General features: G+C 44.3%; 1 protein-coding gene and 1 long non-coding RNA gene across 9 annotated transcripts in view; one reads left to right on the forward strand and one right to left on the reverse strand.

The window, feature by feature from the left end:
• LOC307219749 (uncharacterized protein C8orf89 homolog) overlaps positions 1–21,308 on the forward strand; it is a 40,808-nt gene that overhangs the window by 10,447 nt on the left and 9,053 nt on the right. For 2 of the 5 annotated variants that reach the window (XR_013840519.1, XR_013840520.1), the window contains exon 2: positions 20,616–20,667. Coding sequence is in view for 2 of the 5 variants with exons in the window: in XM_079983228.1 (XP_079839354.1) it covers positions 18,659–18,698; positions 20,616–20,667 (92 nt within the window). In the remaining 3 variants the exon portion in view is untranslated. Of the gene's footprint in view, positions 1–18,469; positions 18,699–20,615; positions 20,668–21,308 lie in introns of those variants that run through there. The other 3 variants (XR_013840521.1, XM_079983228.1, XM_079983229.1) reach the window with 3 other exon arrangements.
• On the reverse strand, positions 10,590–18,480 carry LOC307219768. 4 transcript variants are annotated; one of them, XR_013840529.1, is made up of 4 exons: positions 18,387–18,480; positions 17,156–17,221; positions 16,671–16,718; positions 10,590–11,374 (listed from the first exon to the last, which is right to left on the reverse strand). It is a non-coding gene; the product is annotated as an uncharacterized lncRNA (long non-coding RNA). The 4 variants fall into 4 exon arrangements; XR_013840530.1 differs by lacking the exon at positions 18,387–18,480 and adding an exon at positions 17,942–18,377; XR_013840531.1 differs by lacking the exon at positions 18,387–18,480 and adding an exon at positions 18,240–18,376.

Genomic DNA, 21,308 nt, shown 5'->3' on the forward strand with positions numbered 1-21,308 from the left:
CATATGTGGAACCATGAAGGAGCTTTTACAACATAGTTCCCATTTTGAGTTTTATGTTGGGGTTTTTTAAACACACGCGTGCACACTGGCAAAGTAAAATAAGATTAGCCATATAGTTGATTGTACTGGCACCAGTAGAAATTATGTTCATTTTTGGCCTTAAAAGGAAGCTTTTAAAGTTTTACGGCTGAGACCAAAAATAGAGAGAAAAAGGAAATCCTGCCAAGTTTGTGGGCAGTTATTTCCCTCCCCTCACTCTTTTCATTTAGATTAAAAAGTTATTTAAGCAGAACAGTGATATAAACCCATTTCACTGTGCATAAGGAGGCAGGTTCTAAGGCTGGAATACTATGCATGATTACTTAGAAGTAAGCCCTGCTGGAGCCAATAGGTGTCTCCCATTAGGTTTTACTCATAGTAGACCTACTGAAATTAATAAACCGAGATCAGTCATGTCCATTAATTTCAGTGGGACTTCCTTGAGTAGAACCAACATTGGCTTCGACCCAATGGCGGCTTGCTTCTGAGTAAACATGCTGGAGACATATTTTTGCAATTAACTGCATTTTTCTAAACAAAATGCAAGTAAAGATTCAGAGAAACTCGTTTATTAGCTGCTGCAAGATGCAGCCACCAAGTCGGATCACGTCAAAGAAGGAATGTACAAATTAGTGGAGAACAAGGCTCTTAGTGGCTACTAGCCGTAAGGGAGGTATACTGCCTCCCTTTGCTGTTCGAGGGAGGCAGTATACCTCTCAACACCAGTGGCTGGATATCCGAAATGGGGAGAGCTCTATTGCACTTGGGTCATTTTTTGGGCTTCCTGTAGGCATATGGTTGGCCACTGTGAGATGCTGGGCCATTGGCCTGATCCAGCAGACTCTTACAATAATAATAAAAAGCACCATCATTAAACGTTCAAAAACCAAACAACACAACCATGGAATAAGGATGCTAGATCCTATACAATGGTTCTTTCCTATGACTTCACATGCCACTCAGTCTGAGCATGATGCCAGTCCAGTGCCACAAGCTGTGAGCTTCTTGCACTGGCACAGCAAGGGCTTTATGCCAGCTGTACAGGGAAATCTTAGGGACGCAGGTGGCGCTGTGGGTTAAAGCCTCAGCGCCTAGGACTTGCCGATCGAAAGGTCGGCGGTTCGAATCCCTGCGGCGGGGTGCGCTCCCGCTGCTCGGTCCCAGCGCCTGCCAACCTAGCAGTTCGAAAGCACCTCCGGGTGCAAGTAGATAAATAGGGACCGCTTACCAGCGGGAAGGTAAACGGCGTTTCCGTGTGCGGCTCTGGCTCGCCAGAGCAGCAATGTCACGCTGGCCACGTGACCCGGAAGTGTCTCCGGACAGCGCTGGCCCCTGGCCTCTTAAGTGAGATGGGCGCACAACCCCAGAGTCTGTCAAGACTGGCTCGTACGGGCAGGGGTACCTTTACCTTTACCTTTACAGGGAAATCCGCCATCGCAAATGTTTAAGAGTTGGGGTGACGTCATAGTTTCTGAATAAGCCTTCAAGAGACAAGTTCCGTGATGCTGAATATTTGATGCTAGCCAGGTCTTGAAATTCATCTTCATTAAATGAGAATGTTTCATTCTGTCAACTTCATTGCACAGGGAAACCTCACACAGCTTCAGGAATGTGAGCACCACCTGTTTCCCAGAGGGCACTGAAAAAAAGGAAGACAGACCCTTTGCTCATGGTACAGAGTGGTGCTTTGAAAGCACGAGCTGAAGGATCTCCATCAGAGCCAGGAAGACACCTGTCTGAGGCCAGATTTGCAAAGACTGCTGTAGACGTCACTTTGCAAGCAGGTCTGCTACTGAGCCACAGTCAAATTGTCCTCTGGGGGCTGCTGAAAGCCATAAACTAACTCAACTCATGTGATGTGTCCATACACACCACAATATGCAGTGAGATGAGCACCACACCCCATAGCTGCCTTTGACTGGACTTAACCATCCAGGGGTCCTTTACCTTGATATGCAGTGTCTAAGCAGCAATGAAACAGACACAGGAAAAGGCAACTCTAGACTTTGTCATTTGTTGGTATAAAATGTTGTGAAGCGCTTTGTGAAACATGTTGCTTAAAAAGCTGGCTATGAATTGCATCCAAATTAAGTCCTACCCAGACTACACCCACAGAAGCTAAAGGAACTAAGTTAGTCAGGACCCAGGGAAATTGAGGGTGCTATGACACCACAGAGAGAGAGAGAGGTGCAACCAGCTTCAAATCTACATTAAACTCTAATGTGGGCAAGTCTCAATCATAGGATTAGGTTTTAAGCCACACAGTTACTTTTACTGTGTCTACAAGTTATGTTGAGAGACTCACACAAAGTCTTTTTCTTTTCTTTTCTTTTCTTTTCTTTTCTTTTCTTTTCTTTTCTTGTCGTGTCTTTTCTTTTCAAGCACACTATTCTAGTCCTGAAGTGCCAAAACACTTCTCTGAAAACAGACCTCCCAGTTTAGCGGTGGGTTTCCCCACCGCCTTACATAGGTCAAAGATCAGTTTTTATCATTACTCACTAGAGTGAAAGGTTGTTTTAACACCTTTTTCTGAAATATGAAATTTACTTCATATGTCAAGGGATAGTAAATTCTTAACAGCACGGAGAAGCCAGAAACAAATATTATAGAAAGGATTTGCAAAAGAATTCAAAGTGAAGAGGCACAAGGGGGGCACGAGGTAACTGCTATCTAGTGAACTGCTAGAAGCCTACACACACACACACACACACACACACACACCCCCCTCATGGTCTCCACATATTCTACTGCCTTCCTAATAGGGGCAACCTGTGATTAGGCAGCCATGTTAGAGACCTACCCCATTCACATAATATATGGAGTGATGGACAGTGGCCTGATTTTTTGCATCAAAAGGGAAACACAAGTGAAGGAACTTAAACTCCATCCCACTTTCATTTCATTACTTCACACAGGCCAGTGGGGGGGGGGCTGGGTGCCTTCTAGATGTTGTTGGATTACAAGTCCCATCATTCTTGGCCATGATGGCTAGAGCTGATGATGCCATGCCCCTGCTCAAAGAATCCTAATCAGAGGAAGACCTGGTATTCCATGAAGGGAACGGTATGGAGGAAGAGGTGGGGTCAGGTAACAAAGCCAGTCCAGGACCGTCAGACCATATGGCATCCCAGCTGCTGCTCCAATAGAGACCCCAGACTTGGAGGTAGAAGCTGAGCCTGAGAGAGCTCTAGTGCAAGACTAGGCAGTGGCCAGGCAATGGAGCGTCCTTCAGAAAGTCAAGGCCTCCTTCAGAGTAATGGGCTATGTGTGAGGGGAAAGCTCTGGTGGCCACCAGCTTTCATAGGGATACTGGATAAAAACCTTCAGTTCCTTGAGAAAGCTGTTGGAACAGGATTGGTCCTATGGTGTGTTGATGGGCTTTGTTAACTTGATCTATGACTGGCCTTTATGTCTCTTGTTGATCCCTTCCCCACCCCCACCCCACTTGACCTTGGACTGTGACCTGACATTAGTCTCTGGACATGGAGAGCTACAGGCTCCCCATGGGTCCTTTGCTCTGATACTGGAAATGGGCTGGGCTGGAAGAAAGGTTCCTGGAGTAACAGCATGGGGACAGGAAGGGTTTGGCTTCCATTGTGTCCGTCTCTCCTTTCATGGAAAAACCAGACATTCAAATATGTGCCCTCTTTTTTTGGTGATGTGTTCTCTTTCTTTCCCCCCCCCCCCCCCCCCGCCTCACTTCTTGCAGCTACCTAACTTCCCATCCCAGTCCTTGCGGCTGCTTTAAACATATTTTTTTAAAGTCAGGAACCTAACACTCAGTCTCCTACTGCCTCATGTATCCATTAGCCCTCAGTTTTTTAGTACATTGCAAGATCATAGTGATTTTCTATAAAACTTTTTGTAACTTGATGCCATGCTATAATATTGTTATAAGATGGGGGTGATCTGGATGTAATTTTATGTAGGTAAAATGGGGTTATATAAAAAGAGAGGCTGTCAAAGTCGTCAGACTAGTCTGTTTATAAAATTAGTGGTTCTAGCCCAATCTGTTAAGTTTCTCTTTCCATCATTAAAGTGTACAAGTGACTTACTGCCATGGAAACTTCTGGCTGGAGATTCTTCCAGAATGGGCCTAAAGGGGCAGGCATCCCCCATTCCCAGATGGAGGCAATCACATTAGTAATCCAAAACTGGGAAGGGGGATAGAAACCTAATGGAAGAGTGAGAAATGTTGGGAGTGTTGATGCTGTGAGCACTTCCATTGGGACTCAGCATGTACTTAGCATGTGTAAATAAAATCATAGATCACATTGACGCTACAATCTCTGATGACCTTCATTCCAAGAAAATAAAACCCAAGATACTGTATGTGTTGGCACCCATGAGATTTCTCACTACTTGGAGTTTAGTGTGCACTAACAATATGGAGGACCTTCTCCATATGAACCTCCCCAGATGTTGAGATCTGTGAGGAAAGCCTTGGTCCAGATAGTTATGGAGTTGGATCCACAGCAGAACAGAAGTATGGTACTCCTAATGGTTCCACTCAAGCTGTGGAACAGCCAACCCTGAGAAGCTCAATGTTGTCGATTTTCTGCAGACAAGTTATTTTAGGCTGACATTTTCCTGAAGCTGTCTTGATGGTAGTTCTTGGGATTTGTTGAGAGATTATTTGACATGTATACATTTTACTAGTCTTAACTGTAACTGAGAAGTAAACTGTATAAAGAAATCAAATAAAAGCTGCCTTTGGGCTGCAAAGGAAAACCCATGATAACAATTCCATTTCAGATAAAATGCTTCAAGAATGCAAAGATTATAACTTTCTCTGCCTCTGTTTTCTTTCTTGCTGGCTGGCTTGCTTCTCCACTGTTGCAAAGTTCTCTGACAGTTCTCTACCCTGCAAGCACCCTTCAAGAACTAACAATTTCATTCAGTTGAGCTGTGAGACCTTGACTTTGACCTCAAAGTCCAGCCCTAACTGCATCACTGCCTATAGAACCTGTGGCTCTCCAGATGTTGAACTCCAACTCAGCCCTAGGCAGCATAGCTAATGGTCAGAGATTATCAGAGCTGTAGTCCCAGCAATATCTAGAGGACCTCGCTAGTGTAGGCAATACTGAACTATATGGCCCAGGGCTCTGATCTGGCATAAGTCTATGTTGTTTCACTCAATAATCAGAAGAGGAGTCTGCCAGAGATGTCCAAATGTCATGTGCTTGGTTATAGATCACAAGAGCAAGTGGCTTGGAATGTCTCCTTTCAGCACATCAAAATTACACAGATGAAACATTAAGTAAAAAACAAGAGTATCATGGGACAGTCATTTCCTGCTGAAGGCATTATCAGGAAATCCTAAAGGGCGCAATTATCTGATGAAACTGCTATTCTTTGAAGCTTCTTGTTTTTTGAAGAGGGAGCCTTTGCCCTTTTAACGCTGCACCAAACTGATGGCATTGGCATTTTTGAGTGGTTAATCCTTTGTTTGGAATGAGCAATTTATGCAACAAGCTTTAATGTCCTTGCAAAATACACAGTGGTCTATCGGAGCCCTTTCTCTGTTCAAAACAGGGCTCTCTTAGGAAAAGGAAGGGAAAGCTGTTTTGACAGTGGGAGGGGGGTGCATATCCATCATCAGCCAGTGGTGTGTATTACCCACCCACCATCATTTCTGTGAGTCGCCCGCAGAGCAGAGAGCTGCTAGCAATCCTCTTAAGACTTAAGTGAAAGCTCAGCCAGAACACACCTCTCTGTGGGTGATAAAAGCATTTCCCACTAGGCTGCTCCTGTGCTGAATCTCCAGTACGGACTCCGTAAAGCACTCCCACTCCGTGGCCTGAGAGGCATAATCAAGCTGAGAATTCCTGAAGCCTGAGGAAATCCTGGAGCGAAATGTGCGGTGCTTCAGGCCTTTTACAATTGCCCTCATTCTTCATATGATGAACTGATCTCGCTTTGGCTGAGAGCCCCTCTCTGGAACTTGACCTCTGAGGCACTAGGAGTGGGGAAACAAGAAAAATGTCCGTGGTTGAAGAGCTTGTTTGCTGTCTACCTAAGAACAAAGCTGTTGGATCCAAGCCTGATATCTCTGTTTTCTAGCAACACTTCCTCCCAATTTGAGGATGGGGCCAGGATAACACTGAGCTTTTCTGCATAGAGATTTAGTACTGCAGTCAGATGTTAACTAGCCCATGCTGTCTGCTCAGTGGCCAATTTCTTAAAAGAAAAGTGTCATACATAGCACCACAATGGAAATCTCAGAGGTAGATTAGAAACCGCCTTACACTGAGCCAGTCCTTTGGTCCACTTTAGCTCTGTATTGTCTGTAATGACTGATAGTGTCTCTCCAGGATTTCAGACAAGGAGTCTTTCGCAGACCTTCCTGGAGATGCTGGGGATTGAAGCGGGGAAGGGATATGGCTCACTGGTAGGGTTGAAAGGATCTCTCAGTTTTAGTTCTCTCAGTTTCTCATTTTCCCAGTTTTAAATTCAGTTCACATTTCTCAGCAATATATATTATTTTTAAATTCACGTGAAAATTCAATAGCATTTCATTGTGAATCTCTCTAATAAACACATTCTGGTATGCAATTTTGACTGATGTGCATGTTTTTGCAAACAACTTCCCCCCAAAAATGCATTTTGTATGTTATTTTTATGAATATATTTATTTTATTTTATGCCTTCCCCAAATGTATGCATTATTGTAAATATTGAGTGAGTGGAGAACTGCACCACAAAACTGGATAGGTGCAGGACCGCTTCCTGTCATTTGACCACTTAAAGGGCTTGAAACCACCTCCTTTCACATGAAGCTGCACAACTCACCAAGTGCCTTTCTCCAAGATCCCTGCCACCAGATGTAAGGCAAGCAGTGACCAAACAAAGCTTTCTTAGTCATGGTGCTTTGTATCTGAAGCAACCTCCTTGGAGAGGCTTTGTTGGCGTCAACACCAGCAACATTCTGGCACCAAGCGAAAGCTTTTTATTTGCTTAGACATCCTGCATATTTATTAGCTGGATTTCATGCCTTCTTTTGAGTATTATTATCTTGTTATGGCCTGTTACTTTTGTATTTTACTGTTTGTGTTGTACCGTATTTTTCGCCCTATAGGACGCACTTTTTCCCCTCCAAAAATGAAGGGGAAATGTGTGTGCGTCCTATGGGGCGAATGCAGGCTTTCGCTGAAGCCTGGAGAGTGAGAGGGGTCAGTGCGCACCAACCCCTCTCACTCTCCAGGCTTCAGGAGAGCCGCAGCGCCAGCCCCACAAGGTCGGGGGACAGCGGGGAGGCGGAACGCCGCCATCCCTCTGTCTCCTGATGTGGTTTGGAGGCTGACGGCGGGGAGACACGTTCTTCTCCCCGGTGCCTGCCCTGCAAGCTCCGGGGACAGCTGGGAGGCGCAGCGCATCTTCCCGCTGTCCCCGGACCTGGTCTGCAGGCGGGTGGTGGGGAGAAGAACGCTTCTCCCCGCTGCCTGCCCCGCAAGCTCCAGGGACAGCTGGGAGGCACAGCGCATCTTCCCGCTGTTCCCGGACCTGGTCTGCAGGCGGGCGGTGGGAAGAAGAGCGTTTCTCTCTGCTGCCGGCCCCACAAGCGCCTGGGGGGGGGGGAATAAAAAAATTTTTCTTTATTTCCCCCCCAAAAAACTTGGTGCGTCCTATGGGCCGGTGTGTCCTATGGGGCGAAAAATACGGTATTTTATGGTAACAGGTTTTAGTGTTTGTAAGCATACTCCTCCCTCAGCGCCTCGTGCTGAAGGGCAGATTATAAATTAATCAAATACAATGTACAAAGATAATAAACTTACCAAATGCAGGCCTACATACATTGTGGAAGGCAGAGAGAAGGGTGTTGTAACCAAGATGGGTATGGACCAGTATTTTAACCAAAAGGGATAGAAAGCAAGACCTGTATTTTTGCAAAACTGTGCAAGGTGAAGCAGTGTGCCATATCACAGGGCGTAAGAAGTGAAGGATTATAAGGAAGCAGAATAACCGAAGTTGATAAAGTTATACATGGTTGTGCTTTTTTTAAAAAAACTTTTCTTTTCAGTTACATTTAATAATGTGTTGCCTCTTCTTATGCTATTTTAGAAGACTGCCAACAATAATTTCAGTTATTAAAAAATGGCATTTCATACTCTCAGCTGTAAACATTAATATCAGCTGATTTCCTGATATTAACTACATCTTTTCTCAGCACTTTCTCATTTCACTGGGTTTTGCCCTTTCCCCCCATCTCTCTCTCACACACACACACATACACGTGTGTGTGTGTGTGTGTGTGTGTGTGTGTGTGTGTGTGTTTCAGAAATCAGTCCAGCCTTGGAAACCTCTCTGTAGAGTCCATCCTCACTGAATTCTTCTCATTACCGTGCGCGGGTGATCAGGATCTAACTCAGGCGCACAGAGGAATTGCACTAATCGGGGGTCATGCTTGTCTTCTTCCAGTCCCAATCCAGGGAGTGCAAGGCCTCCCCAGAATCATTAGGTGGTGAACACCAGAGGCATCTCCCATCTGATCTAGTAATTGCTGTGATACATCCCACACAGGCACTGGCGGAGGAAGAGGAGTGGGGGGGAGCGCACCACCCCCGGCAGCGTAATCCCGGTGGGGTGCCATCGCGGCTGCTCCCCCGGCAGCGCACCACACCTCCAGGACGCGCGCCTGCCCCCACCTGCTCTCCGCCCTGCCCCCCATGGCAGAGCTTCATGCTCTGCCACTGTACACAGGATCCCCTTCCTCCATTACAGGAGAAGCAATTTTTTGTTCTTACTGTGATAAGTTCCTTCTCTGTAGGGAGGAAGGAGATCCAGCTGCCAAGTGACTATTGCAGGGGAGAGGTCATTGGACACATAGAGCTGAAGGTCGTCCGGGGCCTTGGGTCATCCACCAACCCTCACACCAATGTTCAGGGGCCTCCACTTTTCCCTTCCCACCTTCTCCCTTCTCTTACTCCAGCCCATACCAGGATTTTTCTTCTCTTCTTACAGGGGCCATTAGGACCTCTTAGGACCGGGCCATAGGGAACAGAGTGGTATGTCCCATTGTGGGACCACTGAGTTCTTTTTTCCTAACAAGTTGTGTTCTGTTTCATTCCTGCTTTTAAGTTGTTTATTTTTTATTTATTTATTGCTGTCTAGTTATTTGCTTAAGCACAAATTGAACTGGCAGGGGACACCTCTTGAAAGTCTGACTTCCTGCCAGTGGAGAGGTAGGTGGTGACAAACCACACAGGATCCCCTTCCTCAAACTTTGCTTCTGCTCAGGCTCAGCTTTAGTCTTGCCAAAACAATGCCAAATAGCTTGTTCTCTGTGCAGGCAAGTGGCTCAGCAATTGTCTCATTAAGTAATTTTTGTAATTGTTTCCCCTTCAGCACATCTGAAAAGGTGCCTGACACCAATTACTAACAAGTGTGTCATTATTCTCGCACATCCCTAGAATCATTAGGAACCTTGATCCAAAGGTTTATGACATAACATTACAAGTGCAATACATTGCATTCAAGTGTTAAGTGGTGCACATTAGGACAAAAAAATACTAATTTCACATATACTCTCAAGGGGTCTGAAGTGGCAGTAATGGACCAGGAACGAGACCTTTGAGTCTTACAGGGTAGATTGAGGAAGATGTTGACCCAGTGTGCAGCAGCTGTGAGGAAGGCAGCTCCCACGCTAGGGATAATTAGGAAAGAGATTGAAAATAAAACTGTCAGCATCACAATGTCATTGTACAAATCTATGGTGAGGCCACACTCGGAATAGAGTTCTGGTTACATCACCTCAAAAAAATCATTGTAGAGCTGGAAAAGGTTCAGAAAAGGGCAAGCAAAATTATCAAGAGCTTGGAGTAACTCCCCAGTAAAGAAAGGGTACAGCATCTGGAGTTGTTGTTTTTTTTTAGTTTACAACAGGGTTTCCCAAACTTGGGTCTCCAGCTGTTTTTGGACTACAACTCCCATCATCCCTAGCTAGCAGCACTAGTGGACAGGGATGATGGGAATTGTAGTCCAAAACCAGCTGGTTTAGAAAAACGGTGAGAGGTTACTGATAGAAGTGTAATAATATGAGATGTAGTGTGGATTAAGTTTTCCTCCCTCTCTCATTATATTAGAACTCGGGCCCATTCAATGAAGTTGAACATTGGATGAATCAGAACAGGCAAAGAAAGTACTTCTTTACACAGTGCGTAGTTGAACTATGGAATTCTGTCCTGCAAGATGTAGTGATGGCCACCAGTTTGGAAGGCTTAGCAGGCATGGCCAAACTTGGCCCTCCAGCTGTTTTGGGACTACAACTCCCATCATCCCTAGCTAACAAGACCAGTGGTCAGGGATGATGGGAATTGTAGTCCCAAAACAGCTGGAGGGCCAAGTTTGGCTATGCCTGGCTTAGAGGATCAAACAGATTCATGGCTATGTTCTACCTCCACCATTTGAGGCAGAATGCCTCCGAATTCCAGGAATCACAAGTAGAAAGGGTGCTGATATATACTGAGAGGGGCTTGCTGTCCCTTGCCCCTTTCCACCTTCTTGTATAGATATTTGCTTGTCTGCATGGCTCCTTGCTATTTTGTGCTCCACAAAGGAGTAGGATTCTTTATTTATTAAAATATGTATGTGTCATCTATTATGAAAACAGCTCAAGGTTTAGAATAAAATCCATTAAAAATACAACAGCAACCATAATATTAATCCAGCAGCATGAACAGACAGTACAAATAAACAGTTATGACAAATGGCTGACATAAGTAGCTAGCAAAGGCCTTGGTAAACAGCTATGTTTTCAGTATTTGCTGAAACAGCATTAATGGCAGCAATGGTTCTACCAACTGGAAAGAGTACAGATACATATGCAACCTATTACAGGTGTCTCTTGTGTATTGGCATAGAAAATGTACTTACTTAGCTAACACCATTAGGCAGGGACATTTTATTTAATTTAGTTAACCATTTAAATATGCACAGTAGGCTTAGAAGCTGTTCTAATAACAGCAGTTGACTTTCTCTATAGCAACCCGAAAAGGGTTATAGTGTACTGCAAATGCCTACAATATTTTTAAAAAGATAAATTCAAATGGGAGAAGCACATGTAAAGATTCAAGCTGCTGCACACAATCTGATGTTGAAGGGTCTATTTAGGTTTGTTTCATTGCCCCACCTAGTGGTTAACACGTACAATTCAATAGCCGTTCTATATAACAAAATGTCAAAACATGTCTAACAGTTTCTTACTGAATGTAAAGATAAAACCTATTATAAGTGTAGTAAGAAACCAGAATGACACAAATCTGTCTGGAATTACAGAAATTTTGAGTTGTTATTTTTCTTTCTTTTTTTATTTCAGTCTGTCATTCTGCTCATGGAGCTTTTCCATAGAAGCACATGAAAAGTAAAAAATAAAATAAAAAATGAAATCAGACATTGCTGTGTTCATAAGTAGGGAAAGAATTCAAGCCCAGGCTTAATGCATTATTTAATCAGGCATACTCTATAAAACTTTCCAGGGATGCTGGCCAATTGTTAGCAACTTTTGACCCTTATTTTGGCTTCATTGGATCTTGGCACTCTGGCAACAAGCAAACGAATGGGACTCTGATTTCAGAGGAGCTCAGCCACTCCTGAAAGGTGATTTAAAATATCCAGAAGTCAAACAACAAACTTCTTAAAGTATAGTTCAAGGGGGATGTAGATAGAACCACAAAGTAAGGGGAGCATACAGCCTACAGCTGTATGTGGGTGCAGAATCGCCCTCCCCATTTACTTCATGGAGGTCAATGATTGGAAGCTGGAGACATGGTCCCACTGCCTCTTCCATGCACTGGCTGTGAAGACTCCTTGTGATTTCTGGGTATTACTCAGCATGGGAGTGGAAACAGGAGGGACGAGAGATCAGAGCATGTCGTGACTTCCAGGTTGGCGCCATCACCGAATGGCGGACTCCCTCCGAGCTCCGGAGGGAGCCTGCTCGGCAGGGGCTGGGTCCTACCGCACCGGCGACGCGGGGACCCTCAAAAACCATGGGCGCTGAAACCCATGGACATGGTGACTCGGCTGGCACCTTTTGCGCCCCCCCGACCCGCGAAGGAGCCTTTTTAAAGGCTGCGGAGCGGGTGACAGGGGGGGGTGCTTTGAGTCTTTCGCTTCCCCTGCCGAGCGAAGCCGCATGCCATTCGACGGAGAGCGCTGACTTCTTCTATTGAAAATCTGGACTTAAAAGAATAACCCGTGAGTAATCGGAACCTGGACTAAAAAGGGGGATAATTTTTTTCAAAAAATTCGGAGCGAGCGGGGGAGGCGCAAAAAGGAAGTCAGCCCCCCCCCCTGTTGTAGAAGAGTTAAAGCAAAGGATTTGACAACTAAGATCGAGTGCAACCCTATTTTGACAAAGTTATTAACTTCGCGAGGGAAAATTATAAGACTGAGCTGGAGGAGAAAGGTGGAATTGAATTAAAAAGCAACCCCCCCCCCCCGGAACCCTGGGAGCGATTTGTGAGAGCGCCGGGAGAAGAGAAATAGAGGTTTTGACAGCTGTCAAACAGCTGTCAAAGCGGAAGAATAAAATAGAGATCTTTGTTACGAGGACTTTGCCGGTTACATTTGTTATAAATTGGATACAAATTGTTACAAACAAGGAATAACAAGTTATTTTGACTGGTGGACGTCATCTGGAAGGGAATTTAGTTATTGCAATCCACCTAGAGGAGCCGAGGGACATTACAAGTATTGTTGGTGTGGAATTTGACCAGAACTTTCTATCTCCTGGGAAGCTGCAGAAATGGAACACTATTTTGTCTACAGAGGTCTATGCACTAAAGGAGACAATAGATTTATCTATTGAAGAATGAAAAGGACTTGACGTAATGTTTTGTTCTTGAATAACAAGCCTCTGCAGAGGAATTAGAAGCTTTTGGAATTGGAACATTTGTGCAGGAGAGCAGGGAAAAAGAAAAAAGAAAAAAAGGAGGAGTGAGATCAACAAGAACAACAAAAATAATAAGAACTGGACAAAGTTGGAAGTGGGAACATTTGGGACATCCAGATTTGACAGGTTTAAAGGAATAAAATTGGAGCTTTCACCCCTAGATATAAAAATCTGGATGGAAGAAATGGGCCTTTTTTGAGACAGACTCCTTCCAAGATTGGACATTCGAAAGATGACTGGGAAAGGACTATGGTTTAGAGAGATGTGGGAACTCCAGGAAGATATCAGACGTCGAGGAACATTGGGAACGCAACCGGGAAAGGGGGGAGGGAAATTTGGAATCCAAAGGGCGTAAAATTACTTTTTTTTAATTTTTCTTCTATTGTAATCTGTATTGCATATTAAAGGGGGGAACTCGCGGAAGGGAACAGGTCGATTTTAGGGGATGGGAAAATATTTTTAAAATTGAGTCAATGATAATAAGTTTAAATTTGGGATAAGAACTTGTTGAAATTCTTTTTTTGTTTATTTGTAAGAATTGGAATACAGGAGGGGGAGGGGAGGGGAAGTCCTGAAAAGATGTTATTGGGAAAAAGATTTTATGGAAAATCTTAATAAATATCATTTTTTAAAAAAAAAAAAGAGAGAGAGAGATCAGAGCATGTCATCATGAACAGCACCCATGCCCACAACTCCTGCACTCTCACTCTTTAGTCCAGTTCTCTGAAAATCTGGCAGGGGATGTGATTCAAATTCTGCTGAGAAGTGTCGCTGGGTCAAAATAGATGTATCATATCTGCAGGACCTCCAAATAAAAGTCATGCAATCAATGATACCAAAGTGGCCAGACACCAGGGAAGCATTGCTATAGGGTTGGAGAGGTAGTCTGGATAATATCTGTGGGTCCCTTCCAAACCTGTGATTCTGTATCTGTGAGGTTAGAATCTACAAAAAGAAACCTGATTGCTGAACAAATCAAACCAGTTCCATAGCTGACCCAGGTAAGTGTCTCTGTTAGCATCCTAATGAGCCATGTTGTGATGGAGACAACTGAGGCATGATGCATTCTCTCCACCCTGTCACCTGGCTGGAAGTGACATCATCTTGAAGTTAGGACAATTGCAGAGCTTGTCCGTGTATGATTGATGCTGGAAGCAACAGAGGCACAGAGAGGTTTGACTTCCTCTCTGTGTTGAATCCAAAGCTATGGAAACTAATGGGGAGGCACAACCTGTTTTAGTCCCAAAGGCCAAATAGAAAGGCCCAGGAGGCTGCACTTGGCCTCCAGGCCTGAGGTTCTGCATCCCTGACCTCCAGCCTCTAGCTTTTAAAACAAATATATACCTCTTGCTATTCTGGGAACTGCCCCCAAAGTAAGCAAGCAAACAAAATGCAGCCACACTGGTTTTTGTGGTCAGATAGCTGTTACAAGGTTGTGTACTGTTACAATGGCAACTCCTCTCACCGCTTTGTGTTGGTAACACTGGCATAGAATGTATCCTATTTTGCACCTGTTTTCAATTAGAAATATAAATCTCTACCCTAGTGTAGCAATGTTTGACTTATCTCCAGTCAATTAGACATAGCTGAGTTTAAAGTTCCATTAGGTGTTGCCTTTTTTACATACTTGGGCCTTCTAGAGGTGTTAGGTTCAGGTCCCGATGGCCTTATAAAATGCCCAAGCAATCCCCACCCCCTTTTTAACAAATAAGAAACTGGTTTCATTTACTTTTTCTCATTTTGATATGTTAAATTTATCTATAAATCCATGGGAAATGCAACATTTGCTCGCATTTTATTTCTCTTCTGTGCAATATAAAAGGAACTAATAAGCCAGGTTGGTCTTTTTGTTGCTTTGACAACAGATTTAACTGATTTAATGAAAAACAAAAGTTAAGGGAGAAAAAAGACTTATAATGGCTTCTATTTTTGGCAATTTTGTTATTGTAATTTATGAAACCAGGAACTGAAGGTTTGCAAAGTGAGAACCCTGCAGAAGACAAATCAAACATTGCATAGATCAGCAAATTTTAAGAAACATTCAAAGGTCAAACATATAAGCAAGAAGCAAGTTAGTAAAAGAAAATGTATTGGGCTCTGGATGCTAACACACACGTGCACACCCAGCAGGAGAGTGGAAAGAAGAGAGGACCATTTATCTGGGTAGACAGTGAAAGGTGTTCCTTAACATCTGCTGCCTTCTTGTCCTCTGCCTATGGTACGTTTGCAGGAGAGTTTGGCTCCTAGAGAGGTCAGCCAGTTTGACTCAGCAGTTTGTCAGCAGACACCTCTGCCTGATGTCATCATCAGGTTTCTGGTGACAAGAACTTAAAAGGAATCCTGTTTGGCGGGATGGACCCACCAGTGGCAGGGTCACCACCAATAGCTTGTAGTCCTCCTATATTCATCCTTGTCACTGGAGGTCCAGGTAACTGACTAGATTATCCTCAGGGTCCCTTCCAACTCTACAATTATATTAATTGTGTATTGTCCCTGTACTCTGGAACACCCCTTCCCTTTGTCATACACAAAACATCATCCATTAGTTGCTTCAGAGATGTATATACATCTTTTTTCAGGCTTTCACTGACCCTTAAGATTTGAGCCTGTTATTTCTAGTTTTCTGTCTTTATATCTGTTTATATAATACTGTTGTGAGTTTGGGGGTTTAGCCTGCATGATACCCAAGTCCCTTGTAATTCCTGGAATCCTGGATCCAGCAAGGGTTAAAATCTAATGGATTTGTTCCACTGTTGAATGGGTCAGGCAAGTCCCTTTGTGAGAGAATGGCCATAGTTACCATCTAAGTATGTTCCTTATTATAACAAAGTGGGTTGCTGTATGCCAGAGAGCAAATGGGTGGTAGAGAGAAATACAAAAGCCAGTGTGTGAGACAGCTGAGCTAGAAGCAGGCAGAAGCTAGAGAGTGAGAGCTAGAAATTAATGAGACTAGGTAAGCAAGACAGGAAAGGTAGGGTGTTAAATATAGATATACTTTGTAGAGAAAAGCAGACATACAGAATGACCGGTAATCTCAGGGTGGTCTATTTCTGCAAAAATGTTTTACTTTTACAAACACTTTGCTCATCGTTTCATAAACAGTTGCAAAAATACTGTACACAGACTGCTGTTTTGTCCACAGCTTGACCACAAGATGTAAAAGCATGGTGTGATTGTTGGTAATTCTGTATTTGCATTTCTGTACCCAGCATCCCTATTTTTGACATCTTTCTTACCTTTCCTCTTCCATTAACCTTAGTTGAACCTTTAAGTGCCAATGCTTTGGACAAAATCCCCATCTATGTAGACTTCTTGTACTGTTTGTTTCTGCTTTACTGAGCCAGGATTCTAGAGTGTCACCCGTTGTGTAACTGAGAATCTAGTATGCTGTGTCTCCTCTCCACAGAGGTGGTTGTCATCAATGAACCTGTTGTATTTCAGACAGTGTATCAAATTTGCCGTCTTATTCTCTCATCTTTTCACCTCTTGGCTGAAGGGGTATGCTTTTGTGTTTGTGGCGTGGCTTTTCAAGCTCATGCCTCCAGTCACACATATACAAATGCATAGCTTTTAGTGCACATAAATATTTTCAGTATTCACGATATGGCCAATTTTATGCACACAAGTTCCAGAATATTGACTGTGGGGCAACTGGGCTATGTGGCTAATCCTACAAAGAAAAGCAATCATGAATATCAAGACAGCCAGATGGTAAATTTCTGGTTGTGGCACATTTTACCTTGAATTGCAGAATTATGCAGAGGGAGGGTGTGGAATCCTGTGTTTCCTATGAAAGGACACAAACCAGTTTTTGACAAGACAGCAGTGTCATGATTTTTGTCAGCATTCATCAGTCTGTCCTTGCTTAGTCTTGTGCCAAAGAAGCAGCTAGGAATTTATTTGAAGTAGAAATAAGATATTCTCTCCCCTTTATGCTGTTTTCACTGGTGGTATATTTTTCTGATGGGAAAGTGGTTTAACATACATTTACTCCCACCTGCAACATGAAGTGGCACAGTTCAGAAAGACCTTTACTGCGTGAATGTACTGAATGTATAAACTGAGATTTAGATGTACACCACTTTTGAAGGAATGATTTGTGCTTTTGAAATCCTTATATTATGACTGTGTTTCATTCAGCAGCTGATGTTGTGACCTTTTTTTGTCCTAGTTCATGCTAGAATTGTCACAACATTATTTTTAAAAGGAAATCATGGAACTTACTTTATTTGCTTCATGGAATCTATAGCATTGCATAACTTTAGCGTTGCAATGGTTCCATGGTGTTGTCTGAAATAAAGGACAGTCCCTTTTAACATTATAAAATAACTTCTACGGATTAACTTCTCCTACTCTTAGTAAAACAGATTAGAACCTCACATTGACATTACCACTTAGGGTGTGTGGACAGGGCAGCACTGAGTAAACAGTGCCTTTGCTGTTCCTGCAGCTGTTCTCCTTTCCTATTGATGGAATCCTTATCAATCCAGAACTCCTACCCTAACCTTCTCTTGGTACTTGGATGAAAAATCAACCAACTCAAACACTTTGAAATAAGCTGTGAAACAACCTGGGAATCCACAGAGTTGCTGAAGTACCAGCAATTATGTGGTGTAGTAGTAGTAGTAATAATAATTTATTATCGACTTATTTGACAATGAAATCATCCCCTGGAGTGCTCTTTGCGAATCCTCTGCATGCCAGTTTACTCAGAGAGAATCCCACCAAATAAACCAAGCAGCAGCAGAAGCAGATTACATTAGCATGCATGACTAAGGGTTAAACTGTCACTTTTATTTTGAAAAGCTCCAAAGTTACTTCACGATGATTAAGCAACATGCCACAAAAATAGTGAGCGTGTATTTGAATCCACAAGGCATCGGACTAGACCTTGAGCCAAACAGAAGAGGCCTGTGAGGAAAAATTAAGCTGTGCGCTGTTAATCCAAAACCTTACTCTTGGTTATATAGCCTTAGAAAGGGTGTGGCTATGGGAATAGTGTGCCTTCACCACTGTTCCTAATACCCAGCATTAAAGGTGAGAACCGCCACATTCTGGGTCCAAGGGCAATTCCATCTGAGTCAACATGGACTACGATGAAACTCTTTTAAGACTTTGCTATGCCCATGAAGTTTGGGATTTTGCTGTAACAAGACTAAATGCAGCTCCCATTCTGTGCCTTGGCCATGGCGGATGCTGCCTCTCCCTATCAGCCTTTCTGATTGCACATGGCAGAAACTCAACAGGGGAGGCTTTTTCCAAAACAAAAGAGGGCAGCAGCAGATGGCTTCGCCTGTTGAACGCCTGCCTTGCAGAAACAGTTGTCGGAAGCGAGGGAACCCTCCTGGCAGCGGGGAAGAGAAGGCACTCGACGGGCCTTTTCAGCTGCGGCTTCCCTTCAGCTTCTAGGCCCAGAGAGCGCCCTCGCCGCCGCCCCATGAAGGCCAGGCCTCGCCTCTTTATTGCGGCTCCCTCCGTTGCCTAGCAACCAGCGGCAGGCCTGCCCGCCCGCCCGCCCGCCCGCGCCGGGTCGGCGCTCCAGTAGCCGAGGTCGGCGGGGCAGAAATGCGGCCGTTGGGGTCTCGCGCGCCGGCTGAAGCGGAGGGCCATGAGGGGCCTCAGCCTCCTCCCGTCCTACAGAGGCGAGGGGGCCGAATCTTCGGCCGCCGTTGAGCCTCCTTCGTCTTTTCCCCGAGCGAGCGCGGTGGTGGTGGAGGAAGGGCCGCTATGAGCAGGAGCCAGCAGCGCACCCACTTGGAACAGCAGGGTGCGTGTGAGTGCTGGGGGTGGGGGGCTGTTCGGGGGGGGGCAGAGGGGAACTGCTGCAAGTCCCCCCCCACCTCTTCCCCTAAAAGGAAGGGACGCTGCAGAAGGCGCTGGTGGGCCACTCTCCCTGCTTGGCGTGCGTGCAGTATGGCGACCCAATTGGTCTACCTTACGAGGTTGTTGTGAGGGATTAAGGTGAAGCTTCCCGGGCGCTCTCTTAACAGGGCGATGTGTCCCATTGAGCTAAATGGGGTTTATTCACAAAGAAGGCGGCACAGGATTCTAGCCTAAAGCATTTTGCAAATGCTGGGTATTGAAGAGAAGAGGCATGTTGGGGCTCAACCCTGCCTGAAACGACTCCCCTATCACGTGGGGACTGATAGGGAAGGGCACTCTGCACATGGCTTGAAACACTTCTCCCCCTGCAGTGGGGGTTTGCACATCGTTCCGAGGTATATTGTGTTAAAAAACAGGTTGCAGGAATGGCACCTGACTCAAACAAAGCCGTAGGGGCTTCCACTCCAAAAGTAAAAGATACCTAACAATTCTGAGGACTTGAGGAAACAAAAGTGAGCAGTGGTAAAATAGAGCAGTGGGAATAATAATTAGCCTGATGGGAAGGGAGTTTGTTTTCAATGAGGAGTCATAAGGGTAATTCCCCCAAGATTGTATGGTGGTCCAGATTAACATGCGTATGGTTTTGTGTGGTGTGTTTGTTCTGAGGTGGTGGAGAGAGTGTGGGCTTGAGAAACTTGTAGGTTTGAGAGATGATTTGGGGATAATTTATTTGATTTAGATTTGCTAGAGTAAGTCAACTGCTAGGCTGGAAAGAGCAGAGGGCTGTAAATTTCATTTATCGTAGTTCATGTGAAATGTGCTATAATTTTTTTTCTAACAAACTTTGAAATCTATGCCTTTTGATGCATTGTACATAGGGTTCATTTTTTAAAAATTTCCCAGAAACTTCAGTGAGTACAAAATACAGTGTGACCAGTTAATTGGGGCCAGCTTCTCACCTGTGCTTACATAGCTGCATTAGATCTCTTTCCAAGCACAATTCAAAGTGTAGATTGTTACCTTTCTGTGGGGAATCTTTGGTCTACAGGCTTAATTAGGTATGCTAGGCCTCTCCATAACCACCTGCCTTACACCTAACATCTTGTATGATGACACCAGGTGCAGAGCAGGTATATGTGCACTTGAGCCAAAAAGAAGTTTGCAGGCACTGCTGATCATCCACACCTGCAAAGCCCAGTGCAGCTGATTGATTGTTGATGCTTTGTGGGCTGTGCCAAAAATGGGTCATCTGACATCACTGTGGTGTCAGGTGATTGATAGGTGGGTGAACTCACATCCTGGCTAGATCCACTTCCCCAACCTTGCTATAAAGGTTTTAGTCGTGTGCGGCTGGTGATAAATGGATATAGAGCTGTCCCAGTTGTACTTCTGATGTGTAATATTCTCTCTCAAGAAGTGTAACAGGTTCCAATTTTGATGTCTTTTTGGCACCCAAAATTGCAGCAAATTTTTTAGTTTTAGTGTTTTCTGCTTGATCTTAGAGGTTTTTGCTGTAGCTTCTATGATTTATTGTATTGTTTGTATGCCAGCCTGAGAACCCTCTTAATGAAAGATGGTTTATAAACTGGCAAAATAAGCTATAAAAATTCCTTATGTGTCTTGTTAATAGATATTATATCCCAATCACACTCCTTTAAATCAGTGTTCTGACCAAATTTTGGTTTGAATAATATGTTGTAGTGCATCGTTAAAATGGGGGAGTGTGCTGTCTAAAGCAAAATTTACCATTACTGGTAAAATATTTACTGTTTTTGATGCAAGTATATTTAACTGTAATGTTACTTTAACTTTTGGTATGAAAATAGAGTAACTGAATCTGAATGGACTTTGCATATTACAGGTTCACAAGCTCTTAATGGTAAGCTGCCAGAAATCTCGTGCATCCCTGAATGGTAAGTATTTATTTAACTTTGCCCAGTGGTCTAAAATTAGTGTTCTGAAATATGAAACACAGTGTTTTTAAAATACGAAAGCGCAACCCAACTTGATTTCAAAAGAGGTTGGTTTTGGCGCTGTGGGTTAAAGCCTCAGCGCCTAGGGCTTGCCGATCGAAAGGTCGGCGGTTCGAATCCCTGCGGCAGGGTGCGCTCCCGCTGCTCGGTCCCAGCGCCTGCCAACCTAGCAGTTCGAAAGCACCTCCGGGTGCAAATAGATAAATAGGGACCGCTTACCAGCGGGAAGGTAAACGGCGTTTCCGTGTGCGGCTCTGGCTCGCCAGAGCAGCGATGTCACGCTGGCCACGTGACCCGGAAGTGTCTCCGGACAGCGCTGGCCCCTGGCCTCTTAAGTGAGATGGGCGCACAACCCCAGAGTCTGTCAAGACTGGCCCGTACCTTTAGTGCTGATCTACCTTAACTTAGCATCGTTCCATAACTCCTAACTCCTCATTCCTCACTCCCATTAATGGAGATGAGTGGTTAAGTCTGTAATCTAATATCAATGTATTATTCTGGGAGTAAGCCCCACTGAACTAAGTGAGACCTGCTCCAAAGTAGACATGTAGAAGATTGCATTGTTAATCTCTTTGTAACTG

Source organism: Podarcis cretensis, assembly GCF_951804945.1.
Source record: "Podarcis cretensis genome assembly, chromosome: 7".
In the NCBI taxonomy this organism is placed as follows: Eukaryota; Metazoa; Chordata; class Lepidosauria; order Squamata; family Lacertidae; genus Podarcis; species Podarcis cretensis.